This window comes from Vicugna pacos, chromosome X, assembly GCF_048564905.1.
Source record: "Vicugna pacos chromosome X, VicPac4, whole genome shotgun sequence".
Taxonomy (NCBI): domain Eukaryota; kingdom Metazoa; phylum Chordata; class Mammalia; order Artiodactyla; family Camelidae; genus Vicugna; species Vicugna pacos.
Window position 1 is genome coordinate 6,188,062 of NC_133023.1, and position 19,065 is coordinate 6,207,126.

General features: G+C 50.1%; 1 protein-coding gene across 6 annotated transcripts in view; it reads left to right on the forward strand.

Annotated features, from left to right (window-relative positions):
* SHROOM2 (shroom family member 2) overlaps positions 1–19,065 on the forward strand; it is a 113,505-nt gene that overhangs the window by 66,344 nt on the left and 28,096 nt on the right. For 4 of the 6 annotated variants that reach the window (XM_072956620.1, XM_072956621.1, XM_072956623.1 and 1 more), the window contains exons 3-5: positions 2,752–2,880; positions 4,705–6,988; positions 8,265–8,362. The exons of 1 other annotated variant lie outside the window; for it this stretch is intronic. In XM_072956620.1, coding sequence (XP_072812721.1) covers positions 2,752–2,880; positions 4,705–6,988; positions 8,265–8,362 — 2,511 coding nt within the window. The remainder of the gene's footprint in view (positions 1–2,751; positions 2,881–4,704; positions 6,989–8,264; positions 8,363–19,065) is intronic. One more of the 6 variants, XM_072956622.1, reaches the window with a different exon arrangement.

The window sequence follows — 19,065 nt, forward strand, 5'->3', positions numbered from 1 at the left end:
CCCTGGCCACTATTGGTCAGGGCTGTTTGCTCCCCCATCCCGTGTCCACACTGCCTGGCACAGAAGCACGACCTTGGGCGTTTCTGGGATGAGCCGTGCAGTTCTTCGGGCTGTAGCGAGCCTAGCACTCTGCCTCTGGAACATCTCTCCCACTCACCCCTCCTGGCTGTTTCTAGGGCCAGAAACCACTCCCTCTGTTTCTCCTTCCAGTAAGGGGCTTCCTTCCTGAGAGTGGTGGAAGCTGAGCTGAGGGACAATAAGTGTGTGAGACCACTAGGTGGCGCCAGAGCGTTCCGTCCCCAGAGCTTTGCTGTCTTGCGTCTGGTCCTTTCCGGGTTGTGATGGAGTGACCAGCACTCAGCCAAAGGCCCTCCTCTCTCTTAACCAAAGCAGCTCCAGCCGTTTCAGGCCATCAGAGGGGCTGACAAACAGAAACCAGCCTCACCCTTCGTTGATTCCCCACTACATTCACATACAGTAGGAGATTCTGAGGACAAAAGCACATATGTGGTGGGAAAATTGACTGCCCCCAGTAGCCATGACACCATTACTTACAGCTTGTACATACAACCCTTTTCACTGTGTTTTCATTTAGTTTTTAATAAAAAAGGCCTAATTTGCACCGTAACCTTTGACTTTGTTCTCTTCAAGTAGAGATGTGTGTCTGTGTACAGACATACCTTATTTTATTCTGCTTCACTTAATTGTGATTCACAGATACTGCGTCTTTTACAAATTGAAGGTTGTGGCAGCCTGGTGTCAACTAAGTCTTTGGCACCATTTTTCCAACAGTATTTGCTCACTTCGTGTCTCCGTGTCACAATTGGGTAATTCTTGCACTATTTCAAGCATTATTGTATTTGTTATGGTTAATTTTAAAAATTATTTATTTATTGTATTTAATCATTTTATTTCGGTGATGGGGAGGTATTCAGGTATATTTATTTTTAGAGGAGGCACTGGGGATTGAACCCAGGACCTCGTGAGCGCTAAGCACTTGCTCTACCACTTGAGCTATACCTTTCCCTCTGTAATCAGCAATCTTTGTTATTACTAGTCTTAAAACTGCTATGACTTACTGAAGGCTCAGATGATGGTTAGCTTTTTCTAACAATAAAATATTTTTAAAGGAAGGTATGAACTTTTTTTACACATAATGCTGTTGTACACTTTATAGCCTACAGTATAGTGTAAAAATAACTTCTATATGCACTGGGAAATCAAAAATTGTGTGTGACTTTATTACGATTGTCGCTTTATTGTGGTGGTCTGGAACCCAACCTGAAATGTCTCCGAGGTCTGCCTGTATTTTCTTTTACAAAAGGAGCAGAAATACTTAACTCTTTCCCTGGAACACAACTGCTCCAGGAAGCCAGCTCTTCCCAGCTTGTTACAGTTACAGAGTTGAAATATGTTGCCGCAAAGTGTAAAGCGTTTTCTTTTCCAAGCCTTTTTTTCCTCTTTGCCTGCAGTTTCAGTCTAGTTTATTTCCTTCATTAATTAAGCGTAAAGGAAGATGACAGAAATTATGGATGTTATAGCGCAGAAAAAGTCATCTGAAAATGAAATTCACATGGCCAGAACCTTCCTTACCAGGATTTTGAGAAACTCTATGAGGTACAGTCTTGGTTTACACTCCCTTTACTTCTATAGTATGATGAATTTTTCTATTTTATGCTTTAGTTCATAGGAAACGATCATAAAGTCAATACATTCCACATTTTGCCACTCACGTATTTTTCCTTGTTAACTATTGGAGTTATCAGAAGATTTACATCTTAAATGCGCTTTTTGATGTTTCTTTAATATTCTTTATTGCATAATATTCTTCAATGTTTTCGCCTACCTGTTGGAAGGATGTTTGATCTCCAGCAAGTACTTAAAGAGGCTCAATTGCACTCTCGACTGGGCTGTACAGTGTCCACAGCAGGCGAGTTCTGTCCCAAACTGAAGATGTAGGCGAAGGAGCTTGGGTGGTCCCAAGGGCAGTCATCTCCCGGAGCCTCTGTGATGTTCATAGGCAGCTGTAGAGATCTCCAGCTGGGCGTACCGTATCACACCTGGCCCGGTGTGACCAAAAGTCTAATCAACCACTGACAAATGGTGGGGCAGGGCAGGCTCCTACCACGTTCAGAAGCCCTGGCAGGAAGGGACTGGAGCCTGTTGGTATAGGTGTGGTGGATTGTGGTGATTCCCATGACGGGGACCCTTAGTTGACGGCAGACACTTTGAGCGGCTCAGAGGAGTAAGTGTCTACTACTCTCATAACTACAGATGGCCATGTTCATTTAGGTAAGTGAGTGAGTACACAGGGATTCTCTGGGACCCAGCTGAGCCGGGGGCTCCTCAAGCTTTTCTGCAGTCCGGTGCCTTCTCCTCAAGGAGGCTGAGGGCCTGTGCAAAGTTTTAGTGACACGGGAAAGATAGAAGATGCTGCGGTGGTCTTTGACGGGGGGTGGGAGGGAGATGGGGAGGGCAGGATTTATGTGCTTACTTAGGATAAACTTTGAAGCTTGAGGGTGGGTTCGTTTTGGAGCCCGTGTGTCTCACTCTGCGCTTGGGTAAGTTCTCCAGCAAAAACACGAGTGGAGCGTGCTCGTGCGCAGATGCTCCTGTCCAGGCAGAAGGGCACCTGACAGCAATGTGGTACATCACGCAGAGGTCGCCACGACTGAGCCCCGCCTCTACAGCTGCCTTGGCTCGGAGTTGTCCTTGGTGTGAAGTCCCTGAGTCGTCTGCACCCTTTTTCAGGAGGGGTGAGCTGAGCTGGAGGCCTCACTCCTGGCACGCCACCAAGTTCTCCGAGAGCCAGCCTGAGATGGCAGCATCTCCGTTCTCCGCCAGCACCTGCCCCTCTTGGCCTGGCCGGCACCACGCCAGGTAGGCGTGTTTCCCACTGGGATGGGGGACTGGTTTCATGTTCCACGACACCCAGGACTTCCCTCCCCTGTTGTCATACTGCCTTTCTTTTTAACTTTCCATTTATTTCTTAATTGAGGTACACTATGTTTATTTACTATTTATTTACTATGTTAGTTTCAGATGTACAACATAGTGACTCAAAATTTTTATAGATTATATACTCCATTTCTAGTTATTATAAAATATTGGCTGTATTCTCTGTGCTGTACAATATACACTTGTAGCTTATTTATTTGATACATGGTAGTTTGTACTTACTAATTCTCTCACCGCTCCCCCTTCTCTCCACACTGGCAACCACTTGTTTGTTCTCTATGTCTGTGGGCCTGTTTCTGTTCTAAATTTACTTGCTTTTGTTTTTTAGATTCCACATAGAAGTGGAAAAACATACAGTATTTGCCTTTCTCTCTGACTTACTTCATTATGCATAATACCCTCCAGGCCCATCCATGTTGTTGAAAGTGGCAAATTTTCATTCTTTTTTTTGACTGAGTAGTAGTCCATTGTGTATATGTACACAGACACACATAAACACACACACACACACACACACACACACACACACACACACACTCCACCCCTTCGTTACCCAGTCACCTGTCGATGGACATTTAGGCTGCTTGCATATCTCTGCTGTTATAAATAGTGCGGCTATGAACGTTGGGGTGCGTGTATCTTTTTGAATAGCGGCTTCGTTTTCTTTGGGTATATACCTAGGAATGGAGTTGCTCAGTCATATGGTAGTTCTATTTTTAGTTCTTTGAGGAACCTCCATATTGTTTTCCACAGTGGCTGCACCAGTTTACACTCCTGCCAGCATTTGCTACTTGTGGTCTTTCCTATGATAGCCATTCTGACGGGGGGAGATGACTCGTTTTGATTTGCATTTCTCTGATGACTAGCGGTGTTGAGCATCTTTCCACGTGCCATCTGTGTCTCCTATGGAAAAATGTCTTTCCGCGTTTTCTGCCCATTTAAAAATCAGGTGGTTTATTTTTATGTTGAGTTGTATGAGCTGTTTGTATATTTTGGATATTAACTCCTTAGCAGTCATATCATTTGTAAATATTCTCATCCAATTGGTAGGTTGTTTTTTCACTTTGTCAGCGGTTTTCTTTCCTCTGAAAAAGCTTTGACGTTTAATTAGGGTCCATTTTGTTTGTTTGTTTGTTTCCTTTGTTCGAGGAAACGGACCCCCCCAAAATATTGCTGCAATTTATGTCAGTGTTCTGCCTGTGTCTTCTTCTACGGGTTTTATGGTTTCTGGTCTTACATTTAGGTCTTTAATCTGTTTTGAGTTTATTTTTGTATGTATTGTGAGAACATGTTCTAATTTCTTTCTTTTACATGCAGCTGTCCAGTTTTCCCAGCACCGCTTATTGAAGAGACTGTCTTTTCTCCATTGTCTGTTATTGCCTCCTTTGTGATAGATTGACTGACCGTGTAAATGTGGGTTTACTTCTGGGCTATGTGTTCTGTTTCTTTGATCTTTGTGACTGATTTTGTGCTAGTACCATGCTTTTTGAGGACTGTAGCCTTATAGTATAGTCTGAAGCCAGGAAGCATGATACCTCCTGCTTTGTTCTTTTTTCTCAAGATTGCTTTGGCTGTTCAGGGTCTGTTGAGGTTCCATATAAATTTTGAAATTATTCTAGTTATTGTAGAGTTGTTAGGGTGCGTGTGGGCATGTCTGCATGGGGCCAGCTGTGCCCACGTGTGTTGTCTATTCGCTTTGCTGTGACCTGTTCTAAAGCTCTGTTCCCTGTTCTCCCCACGTCCAAGCTCTTCCTCCCAGGACCTGTCGGGGGCGTGGGAGCACACGAATCTGCAGCGCACCTCTGACCACTTCAGCTCCCTGGGGAGTGTGGACAGCCTGGATCAGCCTGCCCAGTCCTACCCCGCCGGGTGCCTCTCAGCTGCCAAGTCCAACAGCAGCATTGACCACCTGGGCTGCCCGAACAAGCGGGACTCAGCTTACAGCTCGTTCTCCACCAGCTCCAGCACGCCTGACCACACCCTGCCCAAGGCAGATGCCTCTTCCACCGAGAACATTCTCTACAAAGTGGGCCTCTGGGAGGCTTCCACGATGGGTAGCAGCCGGCAGGGCCTGGCCGCCGGTGACCCTCAGGGCCTGGAGGAGAGGCTTGGGTGCTTCCCACCCAGGGTCCCCTGTGACAGCAGCAGAAGCCCCATGACCGAGGACAGTCCTGAGCCCAAGCTGGCTGCTTCTGGGAGGTCCAGCTTTGGGCCAGTCTGGTATGTTCCCGATAGGAGAAAAGCCCCTTCTTCCCCTCCCCGGCCTGCTCCCCCTCTCCGCAGTGACAGCTTCGCTGCCACCAAGGGCCACGAGAAGCCTCAGGGCCCTCCATTCTCAGAGGCGGCCACCATCCAGCACTTTCTGGGCCTGAACCGTGCTCAGCCTCACGACGACTGGAGACCAGAACTGACTGATCAGCCACAGAGAGCGGCACTCCGCGGGGACAGGAGGAGAACTGGGAGCTCGGGCTGTGCGCCGGGTGGACCCGTGGACTGCAGGTGGCCATTTGGGGACAGTGGGCTGAAGGGCCTCCCGGGGGCCCCCAGCCTGCTCCAGGCCTCCCTGTCCAGCACAGACGTCCGCTGCCCGCAGTCCTCGAACGGATGCCAGCACCCGCGCCACTCCAGCGATGAGAGCCCCTTCCTCCACGAGGGGCCCAGGGCCACCACGTGGCTCAGGGAACAGCCTACCCCTGAGCGCTTCCAGAATGACAGCCCCACGGCGGTCGGGTGGCCCGGCGCCGCGGACCACAAGGGGGACAGCGATGTGCAGAGCCGCTACTACTGCGTGACCTCCAGACGCGGCCCGCAGGGGGGCGCGCCCGCCGCGCAGCTCCGGGAGGGGCACCCGCGCCCGGACGCATCCGCCGGCGCCGGCCTGCAGCTGCGCTGCCAGCCGCCCCGGCACGAGGGGGCCCCGGGGGCCCGGCCGAGAGGGCGCGCTGCGCCGATGGAGGACTGCTGCCCAGGGGCCGAGGAACCCCCCGGCGCCGGCCTGGGGGCAAAAGCCGGTGTAAAGAAGGTCACAGGAGGCTTCGCTTGGGCCGACGGGGGCGGCGGTGAGATCTGCCCCCTGCAGACGCCGCTGCTGCACTCGCTGAGCCGGGAAGGGGCGCGCCGGCCCGACACCAGCTGCGAGGGCGCCTCAGAGAGGCCACGGCCCGAGGCCCCGGCCGGCAAACCCCTGCGGAGAAGCGACCGGTTCGCCACCACCCTGAGGAACGAGATCCAGCTGCGGAGAGCCCGGCTGCAGAAGAGCAGGAGTACGGCCACGCTGGCCGACCCCGGCTCGGCGGAGGCAGAGGAGGCCGAGGCCGAGGTGCGCGGCTGGGGGGCGCAGCTTGGCGGTGGCGTGGGGGCCGCCCCTGGAGCCACGTTCACTGGCACCTATAAGGATCACCTGAAGGAGGCCCAGGCCCGCGTCCTGCAGGCCACGTCGTTTAGGCGCCGCGATTTGGAGCCCAGCCTGGCGAACCCCGAGACCGTCCCCTGCGTTTGGGAAGCAGCCCCGGCCAGGCCGCCCTCGTGCACTGCAGGTCCGCCCCACGCTCCGCGCATCAGAGGCCGGAGGCGCTTCACGGCCGAGCAGAAACTGAAGTCCTACTCCGAGCCAGAGAAGATGCACGAAGTGGGGCTGGCGGGGGATGACTGCCCGCGCCAGCACCCTGGACCTCCGGGCAAGGCTGTGCACACGTTTGCAGACAGGTGCAAGTTTTTTGAGGAAACCAGCAAGCCTGTTCTGCAGAGGCCAGCGCCTGGTGAGTTCCCCAAAGAGATGCCAGAGAGGCCACCGACAGCGGGCCCTGGAAGATTGGGGCAGGTGGGGAGATCAGACCCGCCTCAGAGACTTGGGACCTTTGCAGAGTATCAAGCTTCGTGGAGGGAACAGAGGAAAGCCCCGGAAGCCAGGAGTTCTGGGAGGTACCACTCCGCGGACGACATCCTGGACGTGGGTCTAGACCAGCACGAGAGGCCACAGTACATCCACGAAAGGTCCCGGTCGTCGCCCTCCACCGACCTCTACAAGCAGGTAAGCATCCTGAAGCCAGCAAAGACAAAGTCGCCCCTGACCGCGTCTTTCTTTTTTTTGATGCAAACCCCTCACCCAACTCCCCAACCTCGTCTTAAGGCATGTTTAGGACACCCTCATAATACAAAGGCCCAATGCCGGTGTTCAGCTGTCTGAGCATTTCTGTGCACCCGTCCTTCTGGAGCCAGCTTGTGTGAAAGGTACCTGGGGACAGGGTACGTTCACGACAATTTCAAGTGCTCCATTTTCAGCCAAATCTTGAGTTCCCAGCCTCATCCTCATGTCTTTCTTCAGCTGTCTTCCTCTCTGATTAGCTTGCCCTTGATACGAAGGGAAGAACCTGGGGGAAACGATGGAAAATGGTGAGTCCTTTGAAATGAAAAGAAATGCTTCCGGTAAAGACGTAACACGACACATGACAGACACTTTTCAAATATTGATGTAACTTCATATTTTTAGTATTATTCTTAGGGATTTTTTTTCTTTGTCAGGTATTTAAAAAGATTGCTCTAGCACAAATGTGATTGAAAACACAGTGCGTTAAACTGTTGCACTTTTTTTAAGGTAGGAATTTTGATGGTGAAAGTTAAAGTTTTCTAAAAAGTGATGTACTTGTGTCCCTGTCACAAAGTCTGCAGTCGATCTCCCTCTCTCTGCTTTTTCTGCCCCCTTAAACCTGCATTTGTCTATTTCAAAGAAGAGATTTCCTGTGGCATTAGATGCACTTTGTTACAAAAGGAACCAGTAGTCAGGTTGTTACGCAATCATGAATATGTGCTTGTAAGCTGCCCGTTTCTGCGTGGCCTCCTGGTGGGGACACTGGGAGCCTGTGTTTCTGCCATGGCGGTGCCCCAGCCTGTGCCCTGTGCGGTGTGACCTCTGAGAATTACTTTTTTGCTCAATCGAGGGGGCAGGATGCCATATTCTGAATCCCAGGGCTTGGGGCTTCACTGCAGTGAGTCGTAAGCAGCTGGATCTGATTTGATGAGGGTTTCCTCGCCTGCATGTCACACAGCATTACAGCCCTCACATAGGAGTTCTGCTTCCTGCCCAGAACTGAAGGGGACGTAGGGTCCTGCTGAGTCATTTGGATGAGACCTTCGGAGAGCTGAGCTCGCCAGTCCCGTGGCCGGCTGTCAGCACGAGTCGGCAGCCTGCGTCATTGCCTTCGTGGTCCAGGCTCACAGGCCAACCCACAATGAGGGGGTTCGTGATAACAGAGGTCCTGAAGGAGGCCACTCGATGACTGGGTGTCTCATTGTGCTGCCCTTGGCAGGAGGCACCCGTGGGACGGCAGAGGCAAGCAGAGGACCCCGCTGAGCACGGAGAGCTTTCCTCCTCAGGCTGGGCCGAGGAGGGACATCCCAGCCCAAGGTAGGAGAATTCTGGGTCTGGGGCTACTCAGAAGGCGTCTTGGGGGTGGGCTGCTGTGTGGGGCTGAACACTAGGTTAATGTGGTTGGGCGTCTGGCTTTGGCCACATGTGAAGTGGCTGTGAACTAGGTGCGATTTCTCAGGGACCTGCACCACTGCTGCCGACAGAAGCGTCCCCAGGGCGGTGACGCTTCGAACGCCATCATGGCATTTTTGGTTCCTAAAGCAGCTGCTGTGTTTTCCGTACAGTAAAGTCCTTTATGTTGACAGAATGAGCTATCTAGTGTAATGTGTGTGAATGAAAGGCTTTATCCAGAACGCCTGACTGAAGAGATGCTTTGACATCAGGACGCAGCTGGGTTGCTGGCTGGGTCTGGAAATCCAGCCTGCCTGGAAGGGTTCGTAGTCGAAGGACTAGGGCAGGCCTTTCTAAATTGGCCTTATTTAATGAGTTAATTGAGTTTTAAAATAGAAATCATGTCAGTTGAGTCCCCAGAGAGGACCGGAGCATCTGAAGGGACTGGATGGCCGGGGTATTACAGCGTCACGTGCTGTGATTCTAAAACGTGTCTAGGAGCTGTCTGTTCGTCGTGGAAATGGAGTCTAGATGAAACGTACAGTGTCGCCTTGCCCTTTGTTCATGAGGAGGGCAGGAGGAGGGTACGAGGAGGGTGGTTGGGCCGCTGCGGGACCTGTGGGCCAACCCTCGTTTAAAGGGCTGATTCAGAAATGGAAGCAAATTGGTGAGCAGTAGGGTCGCTGAGTGCAGAGTTTCCCACTGCTGTGAGCATCTCTGGTGATTGGAGCCACATTCAAACACCAACCTCAAAATTGAAGGTTCTGTCTTAGAAATACCCAGTTTAAATGTTAGCTTTTGAGAGCCTTGTGCAGCGGGGTTTTATTTCATTTGGCTCCGCGCTGCGTGCCGGGAGCCTCACACAAGGGTGTGTGTACGTGGCTGAGGGGGCAGGAGCGGTGTTTGGTGAGTGCTTGGGCGGGATGTTGCCACAAGTACTTAGCAGCCTGCATGGCTAAGACCAGGAACCGCCGGGGGAGGGAGCAAGGCTGGTGAGGCTACACCTGCAGGACCGGGCTGCGTCTGTGGCGCGGTCACAGCTTGCTCACTCTGTGCCAAGCGCCCCTGTGATCTCGTTCAAAGCCCACCGCCCGGCCTGGCCGCAGCCGTCGGGGCGTGCGCCCCGCACACACGACCCGGCTCCGCACACGTGCCTCGAGCCTTGGCACCGCAGAGGGCCCGGGTGGGTGGGAGCGGAGCTCCTCGGCTGTGAATAGAGCCGCACACAGGGCTCTGATGTATGTGGTGTGTGTTTTGTAAACGGCACTGTCAAGAGCGAAACGCCCCAGAGGAGGGAGGGGGAGGCCCCATGGCTGCATCTACTGCGGCCGTGTCTTCTAGAAGGCAGCATAACCACCCTGAAGGAGTTCATTCCAGGGGCCTTCTGGTTTTGAGCTACACACCCAGCAATTTTAACAATCACCGTGTGTGCTTCTGAGGGGTGCTGAGGCACTGTTCCACGACAGGCGCGTCGAAAAGCTGTTTCCAGTTTTTTTCAGAGATTGTTTATTTTCTGAACTATCAGCAAGAAATCATACCCTTGAAACATGAAATTTGAGAATGAAAGAAATGAAAATTCAGGCAGTAGACTGTCTTGCTCACCCAAAACAAAATCTGTAAGGACGTAGTCTTCTATGGCTGGGAGGAAGGGCTGAGTCCAGGCTCACGTGTAGACCACGCTCTCCCTCCCTCCAGACAAGGGGATGAGTCCTCAGGGCGCCAGGCCAGCAAAGCTCCGTGCTCTGTCTGCTGAGAGACGAACGATTGGGTCCTTTTGTGGCATTTCGGAACCCCGGGTAGCTGAACCCACAAGATGTGGGACTGCAGTGTCCGGGGCCCCGGGAATAACACTTCATTCCCAGGAAGGCCATTAAGCTCACGTTGGCTTTATAGCTCTGCTCTTGGGTAACTTGCAGATCTCCTTTGTGTTGTATAGTCTGAGAGTTAGAGAAACAAGGAAAATATTTTGTACTTGGACGTATTTAACAATATAATAAAAAGCCACACGATTCTTTATGTGTATAATGCCTGAAACAGGCAGATCCACAGAGACCGAAGGGGCATTCCTGGTTGCCAGGAATCAGGGTGGGGGGAACGGGAATGGCTGCTCGAGGATGTGGAGTTCCTTTTTGGGGTGATGACGCTGTTTTGGAATTAGACAGTGATGATGGTTGTACAACTCGGTGAATACACTAGAACTACGCTTCCATGGGGTAAATTTTAGGGTAGGTGAACTTTATCTCAATTTTTAAAATCTCATCAATGCTGGGAATCCACAAGAAAAAGGGTTTTTGTTTTTTTTTTTTTAAATTTTGAAATTAGGCTGTGCTTTACTCAAGTCTGAGAGCTCAGAGGTTGGCAAGCTTTGTGAAGGATTTGTTGGTAAATATTTTCAGCTCCAAGGAACTCCGTGCTGACTCAAGACTGTCATCGTACTGTGGAGGCAGCCGTGGACGGTCCACCAAGGAGTGGGTGTGGCTGTGCCCCCATGAAACTGGACTGAGGACATTTGCCAGCCGTGGGGTCTGGCCAAGGGACTCAAGGGATGGTCTTCAGTGAGCGTGTTTCCTGGGCGGGGACAGTGGGGCCTGAATGGTGGTCCTCAACATGTCAAAAGAGATTTCTTTCATTCTCCACAGCACGAAGCCCATTTCTTTTGTTGGTTTCATTTTTCTGGTCCCTGGTGCGGTTACCCTGGGGAGTTGGCTTTGTGCACCCGGTAGAGGTGGCTGCAGCCCGTTCCCAGCGTGAGATACAGGGAGTGAAGGGCGCTGTGTGCAGAGGCTCCTCTGGGACCTGTGACTTGTAGTGACAGCATGGAGTAGGGAGGGTGTCCTCTGAGCATAAGGGTGAAGAGGCAAGGGAAATGGTTGAGTCTTCACCGAGCCTGCCTGAGAGGCTAGAAGGAAGGTTTCTTGAGGAATGTAAGTGTGCCAGGGTGCTTACCTGTGGAATTCTATTCTGTTTACTTACTTGCGGAATTTTTCAAGGGCACTGGTGTCCTGTGTGAAGTAAAGGAAGATTTGTATGCAGTTGATTGAGTAATTACAATGTAAAGTCTTTTTTATTTATTCATTTTTATTGAAGTATAGTGAGTTTACAATGTGTCAGTTTCTGCTGTACAGCATCATGTTTTAGTCATACATATTCACACTTATGTTCCTTTGCAGGTTCTTTTTCATTGTAGGTTTCTACAAGATAAGATACTGAATATAGTTCCCTGTGCTGCACAGTAGAAACTTGTTGTTTATCTATTTTATATATAGTAGTTAGTATCTGCAAATCTGGGACTCTTAATTTGTCCGTTCCCCACCCCCTTTCCCATCTGGTAACTATAAGTTTGTTTTCTGTCTGTGAGTCTGTTTCTGTTTTGTAAATAAGTTCGTTGTTTTTTTTTTTTTTTCTGAGTCACATACAAGTGATATGAAATGGTATTTTTCTCTCTTTCTGGCTTAACTTCACTTAGAATGACATTCTCCAGGAACATCCATGTTGCTGCAAATGGCGTTATTTTACCATTTTTTTATGGCTGAGTGGTATTCTGCTGCATAAATATACCACAACTTTTTATCCAGTCATGCTTTGATGGACATTTAGGTTGCTTCCATGTCTTGACTTGTAAATAGTGCTGCTATGAACACTGGGGTGCATGTATCTTTTCAAATTAGAGTTTCCTCTGGATATACATTCAGGAGTGGAATTGCTGGATCATATGGTAAGTCTGTTTTTAGTTTTTTGAGGAGTCTCCATACTGTTTCCCATAAGGGCTGCATGATTTAACGTCTTAGTGTTAACACAGCATAAGCTCTGAGCATCTTACACTGCTGATAATTATGTGTCATTCTCAGAAACATGCATCTATGAAAACCCACTTACAAATCTTAATACTATAAAAGTGCTTTCTCTATAGAAGTCATTCACTTGCGGGTCTACTTTAAAAGAGGATTCTTGGAGCACAGCCAGCACCGAGCTCTTGACACTGGATATGCTTGTCCATTAAAAGGAACCAGGGCTGTTTGGAGACACAGCCAAGCCTAGGACTTGGTCAGGGAACATGCAGAATGAGTCTGGAATGTTGTCTTGTGCCCCCAGAAGTAAGGAAGTACTCAAAAAATGAAAAGAAAAAAAGCACAACCCGGGAACGATGAGGATATGCCAGCGGGACACGGGAGCCAGCGTAGTTTCCTATGACCCAGGCTGCAACCAAATTAAGGAGTACAGGGTTATAACTCAGTGTATGAAGGACCCATTTCTTAGCCCATACTGACACATGTAAATAACTGAATCAATTAATAAGTGGGGGAGAAGAGAGCAGTCCGTGCAGGAAAACCCTGAGTCTCTGCAGAGCCCCTATGCTGTAGGGGTGAAGCAGAACCCCTCACCCCTTGAGTGTGGGGTACATGCAGTCGCCTCGTTTCACAGAGGGCAGAGTGAAAAGGGGGGGTGACAGCGGTGCGACGGCGGAGGGGCCAGCCCTGCCAGCTCAGCAGCGGACACTGTCGTGTGGACAGCAGGATCTTTGATCTCACTGGAGAAGAAAGGCGTTTCACCTCCGTGGTTTCCCCTGAGTCTGTAAGTCCAGGGTGGGTCCTCAGGACAGAAACCTCAGGCCCGGCCCAGCTGAGAGACATCCGGCAGGATGCTCAGTTTTCCTCAAAACTGCGAGGGCATCAACAACAAGGGACATCGGGGAAGCTGTCACTTAGGCAGGAGGACCCTGCGGGGGATGTGACGACTAAATGCAAGGTGGGGTCCTGGGACGGAAGAGGGGCATCAAGTAAAGAGGACATCTGGACAGAGTGTGGACTTTGGTTAGTATTAATGTACCAAGATTGAGTCCCTAATCATGACAAGCGTGTTAGGCTAATGTAACGTGCGGACATGGCTGGGGTGTGACTGGGCTGTAGGCCACACGGACGGGAATGCTCTCCTACTGTAGTTTTCCTGTCCCTCTAAAACCGTTCCCGGAAGAAGTCTTTCTCGTAAGTCGTGCTCTCAGAAGGCATTTAGAGTTACTCGACTGGTAAATGGTAGGAGCACACCCCTTGAGTGGGAAGCGAGATAAAACCCCTGATCCGGCAACTGGGTCTGCTGGATGGGGGTTATGTGGATGGCTGTGCAGTGCGCACTGGGGCGTGGAGCTGCCCTGGGGTGGATGGTGCCCTCCCGCAGTGATGGGATCCTGCGCTTTGTGACACAGTCCCTGGAGATGAAAATGAGTGCAGAGAATTTGAGCTTTGGGCTGGAAGACACAGGTGCACATCCTCCCTCTCCTCCTCACTGGAGAGGCCACGCAAGCTTGCTGATAACTTCCAGCCCCTGGATGGTGGGGTTGCCATAGCAACCTTCCTGGCAGACTTATTTACATGCTTAATAGGTGTAGCACTAATGCAGCCGCCCAGTGCTTAAGATCTGGCAGGTGCAGGGGGCGGGGGGGATGAAAAAGTCACTCTGAAATACCAGTAATACAGGAGACGCTGCAGAGTAGCATGTGCTACTTGTAAATGAGCAAGAGTGGGAAATAATTGCTGTGGATTTAGAAGAGGTGTGTGGGAGCAGGTGGAAAGGAGAAAATCCATGCGGAAGGGTGAATGCAGGACTAGGGAGGGTCGGGGCTCTCTGTGTAGGAAGGGGCTGTTGGGGACCCCGGGGGGAGGGGCACTTCCTGTTTGTGGGGGATGAGCCACTGAGGTCGCAGGCTGCCTTAGGAGGGTAGGTGGGGTGCAGGGACTTTAAATACAGGTCATTGTGAACTGATGGATTGGGCAGGTCAGCCCGTGACCCCTTTGTGGTCTGCACTGAATGCGCTGTCCGCAGTCAAACTTCCGGAAACACTTCGTTAGCTCTTTGCTGATTACATTCCTACTGAGTGTGTCATAAACTGCAGAATAAAGATAGACGGAAAATAGGCTATTGAATGTGGGTGGTTTTTTTTTTTCCTCTTTAGCTTCATTGTTCCATCTGACCTTATTATGGTTGTGGACTTGACCCTTGGGTTGCGACCCATGTTATGCGATTATCCAGCACAGTTAAGTAGATGGAGCTGTGTAAAATTCACTCCGCAGACTTTGCCATATTTCCTTCTTTTAGATTGTAAAGAGGAAGACCCCCGAGCCTCGAGGGGTTTAAAAGGGCAAGTCTTTGGGGTTTAAGCTGAGAAGCCTTGGGAATGCCCTCCCTGAGGTCAGGGGGTGTCAGAGAAGTAGCAAGGGCGCCTGAGCTGGGGTCACAGTTGCCGCAGCCTGTGCGAACTCGCCCCCCCCCCAGGCAGCAGGCACAGCCGGGCAGTCGGGAGGCTGGCTTTGCTCCGCACTGCACTGCACTGCAGGCACCAGACACGGGGGCTGCGGGTCCCTGACGCGCACACGCTGTGTTCACTGCACAGCAGGCGGAGAGCCGGAGAGCCGGGTAAGGGAGCCCGTGTCCGCTCTCGGGGCATCTCCTGCAGGGCAGGACGTCTTCCTTCCGCCTGTGCTGTCTGCCGGAGCCTGTAGCTGCGAGTGTCGTGTCTCTTTTGTTCTCCGCCGTTACGAGCGGGTCGTCAGCTCACAGTGCGGGGGGTGAGAGCTGGCGGGGACGTCTGCAGACATCATCCTGGTTGATTGTTCTGCTTGCGGGTGAACGGTAACGCAGATCGGGGCGCAGAGTCCGGCTCGAGCTCTGCATGCGTGCACGTGTGTGTGTGGGCACGCGAGCCTGTGCTGTGTGTGTGCTCCAGGCACATGCAGGTTTTGTAGCTCTGGCTCCTGCAGTCGTGTAAAAGCATGCTGGAGCTAGAAGGCAGTGCCCATTGGTACTGTGCTCTGGGCTGCAAGCTGATGTGAGGGGTGGCCCTTGGTGCGTGGGGCGCTGCCCCGTGGGAGATCTGCAACCTGCCTTCCCCGCCGGCGGGTCACCCGAGGAGGTGGCGGGAGGATGCCAGCATTGTGTGAAGACCCTGCTTTGCTTTGGCTTTCCTTTTTTCCATGACAGTAAGAAATGGGCATTTTCACGACAGATGTTGAATGCGAGTATAGAAAGGAAATGGTGAGTCAGCCACCTCAAAATGAGAAAAGCAGCGAAATCAGGTGTGCATGTTGAGTCATGAGAAAAAATGCTTGATGGGTGAATTCACACATAGCCTGCTAATTGCAATGGAATAGTGTGAGTGGAGAAAATGGGATCAGTGAGGTTCTGAGTGTTTTGCAGTTCTTAGATTTGCTCTTTTTGAGGGTGATTGTGACCATTTAGAGGCATGCGATTTTTCACAGGTTCTATGTGTGCTGTGTGTGTGTATGGCTTTCATATTGTGATAGATGAGACAGATTATGAATTTTGGCCATATTTCTAAATGATGAAAGTGGTTTTACTTTCCTGAAGCGGGCTTTTGTGTGTGTATGGAGGGTGATGCCATGTTTACAGGAAAATTACTACATGTACGTGTCCACACTCAGACACACACTCACTTCGGGTCTGCCATTATTGACTACCATGGGTAGGAGGCATTTTGAAATGGATGTGTGGTGGTCCTGCATGGGTGAAAGATAAAAAGGAGAAGGAGTGTGAAGAAAGATTTCCAGAAATCTGTGTGGCAGCATTTGTAATGTAACGGCCAGCTGCCTTCTTCATTTTGTCTGAAGAGCCACAGAAGGAATGAATGAATGGGAAATAATATTTTAACATGTCGTTAAATAACTGAAGATTTGGTACAGATTTGACAAATGGTTGACCTGTTTTTTCTTGCAAAACAGAATCCTTGAGGGCGTGGACTATAAATATTTTTAATGATTATGTTGCAGAAAACTATTGCATGGATGGTAGGAAATGGGACATCTCTGCTTGCTCTTGTCATGTATAGTGGGAAAAACATTTCACACTTGCTCTCTCTCTTTCTCTGTCTCTTACACACACACACACACACACACACACACACACTCCATAAAGAAAAATACCTGGAGAGGCATTTTCATTCATGAAAGCATGAACAAAACGCAAGAAAGCCATTTTTAACAAGGAGTACTAGAAATAACCATTCATATTGCTGTTGACCACACAGGTCGCATAAGGCTTCTCCTGCCCAGCTGGGGTGACAGGTGACCCTGTAAATGGATGCTCACGTCAGGCTGCTTGTTTTGCATGAACTGGCTGACCCCCTAACGGCCTTTGGATTGTGGAGGCTGGTGCATGTTTCATGTGGCCTTTAGGACGCATTTGCTTCCCTCTCACTACCTGTTTTTCTTTCTCTCTTGTCTGCATTACAATCTAAGAAGGCCTAGGTAGGGAAGCAGTGGAAACGAGCTGGCGTGTTCTGTGTCCAACCAGATCAACCCGTCTCTCCCGGGTCTGTGGACACTCGTGTTTTCTAGCTGCGTTTCCCCACAACAGGCTAGATCAGTCATTTCTGGGAGGTTCGTAGACATCCATGGATGTCTGAAGAGATCCTTGAGGTCTTTAGTTTTTCACCTTTTAAAAGATGCTTGCCTTTGTGTTAACTCCCCAAGGTTCATGAAGCCTTCTCACATGTATATCTTGGACCTCACAACATGGTACCGTGTTCATTTTTCAATAAGCGAACTGGGGCTTAAGTGACCAGATTCACACAGCCAGCTAGTGGAGTGTCCTTGTATGCAGTATGGCTGGTTTTTAATCTGATGGGTTCCTGGTAACCCCTCCCTCCTCTGATTTTGTGAGGTCCTACAGATAAGTGCAGCCTGCATGTAGACTTGGCACAAGATGCCAAACCTGTGCTTCTGTGAACAGTCACGTCCGATGGCCAGTGTGCCAACAATGCGGCGAGAAGAGATTCCAGCGTAGGCTTCCAGGGGCGGGGGTGGGAGGTATAATACAGAAACCTCTTAACCAGGCTGAGAAACGGTGGACACGGGTCCCAAGCCTGCGTGGATGTGACCCTCTGTTTCTTCATCCGTGATACAGGGAGTTTGGATTAAATGTTTCCTAAGGACCCTTTTAGCCACAATCATTTTTGATTCCCAAGGAGAGACGCCAGGGACTTCAGTTTCCCTTGAGTGACACGTCCAGGCCCATGGGTTGGATTGTTTTAATCACTGGCTGTCAACAGTCGTGTGAATGAAGACGTGTATATGAGACGTGTGTGTGTGTACGTGTAATACTGTTGAGACCCATTTATAAATGAAGTGAGCTCTCGTGAGCAGGCTTGAGTTTTCTGCTGGCAGGGCTCTCTTGACACGGTGGCTGTGTGCCTGACAGTTCAGCCTGCTCACGGTTCTGTGGGGACGTGGGCCCTTCAACATATTTGGAAGCCACTAAAGGTGGAACCCCTAGACATTCTGTGAAGGCATCTAACATTTACACACACACGTGCATGCACGTGGATATCCATACACATGCACATGTCAGTATGTATTGTAGACCCTTCATATAGGAAAAAAGGAACTCTCCCTGTACAGTAAATACCTGAAGCCTACTGGGTAAAGAATCCATTTCTTTTTGGGGAGAATAGGTAATTAGGTTTATTTATTTACTTATTCTAGTGGAGGTGCTGGGGATTGAACCCAGGACCTCATGCATGCTAGGCACATGCTCTACCACTGAGCTGTACCCTCCCGAGCCCATAGTCCTTTTCTAAATATGGTTCAGCTGAGTAACAGACAATAATCTGATATATTGGGTTTTCCGGATTCTGGGTCACATGCAATTGTGTTAAAAGAGAGACACTTAAAGCAAATGGGTTTTCTCTTAATTTACGGAGATGATACGCTGTTCTAACCACTTAATAATCTCTTTTACCACAGAGTTGCCCAGAATTCAAAAATAGCTCCTGATTTCATAAGCTTGATAGATGTTTTAAAGAGCCAGGATTTATACTTATCTGGGGTCATAGCTTCCTAGGCTGTGGTATATAGTCTTACTACATTTCTTTTTTAAAAAATCTGTTTTATGAATTAAAACATTTCAATTAAAAACATTTGGAAAGACTGAAGACTTTAAAAATTGTCCTCAAAAAAAAAAAATTGCCCTCAGCCTCACCATCTGGAGAGACCACTGTATCCACTTCCAAGTCGTTGTTCAACACACACGTTCGCTGTTACAGCTGCAGTAACGCTGTGTGTGCTGCATGGCAACGAGTTTTCTTTCTCTGCTGGTATGTGCTCGATGGTCTGCGATAGGGCTGGCCGTGAGAACCCTGTGGACTTGGAGGGGGGTCCCGGTCTTTCTCAGTGAGTCACGCCACAGCCAGCATTGGGTGGTGGTGATATCTGTGCTCTGACCTGCTGGTTTCCTTAGGGTAACATTCTAGACAGGAGATAGCCAGGCAGCCTTTTGGAGAATACCCCCAAGTTGCCCCCATAAGGTGTGTCCTGTTTATATCCCCCCCCATCAGCCTGCTTCCCCGTAACCCCCCCTACCCTTCCTCCCTCTTTGCTCAGGTCTCAGGACCCCCAGGGGCACGTCTGAGGTATGTCTGCACTAACCACAGGCCTGTTTGTCGTGCTTTTCCGTGCTTCTGCCTTTCTACTTAGAAAAAAAAAATTTTTTTTTCTCTTGTTGGGATGTTTTTCTGTTGATTTGAACGGTTCTGTTATGTGTTTCCCGTCGGTAAACCACCTCAGAACGTTGCTCATCCTACAACCCCGGGAGCACAGCCAGTGTTTCGTGACAGCTGTAAG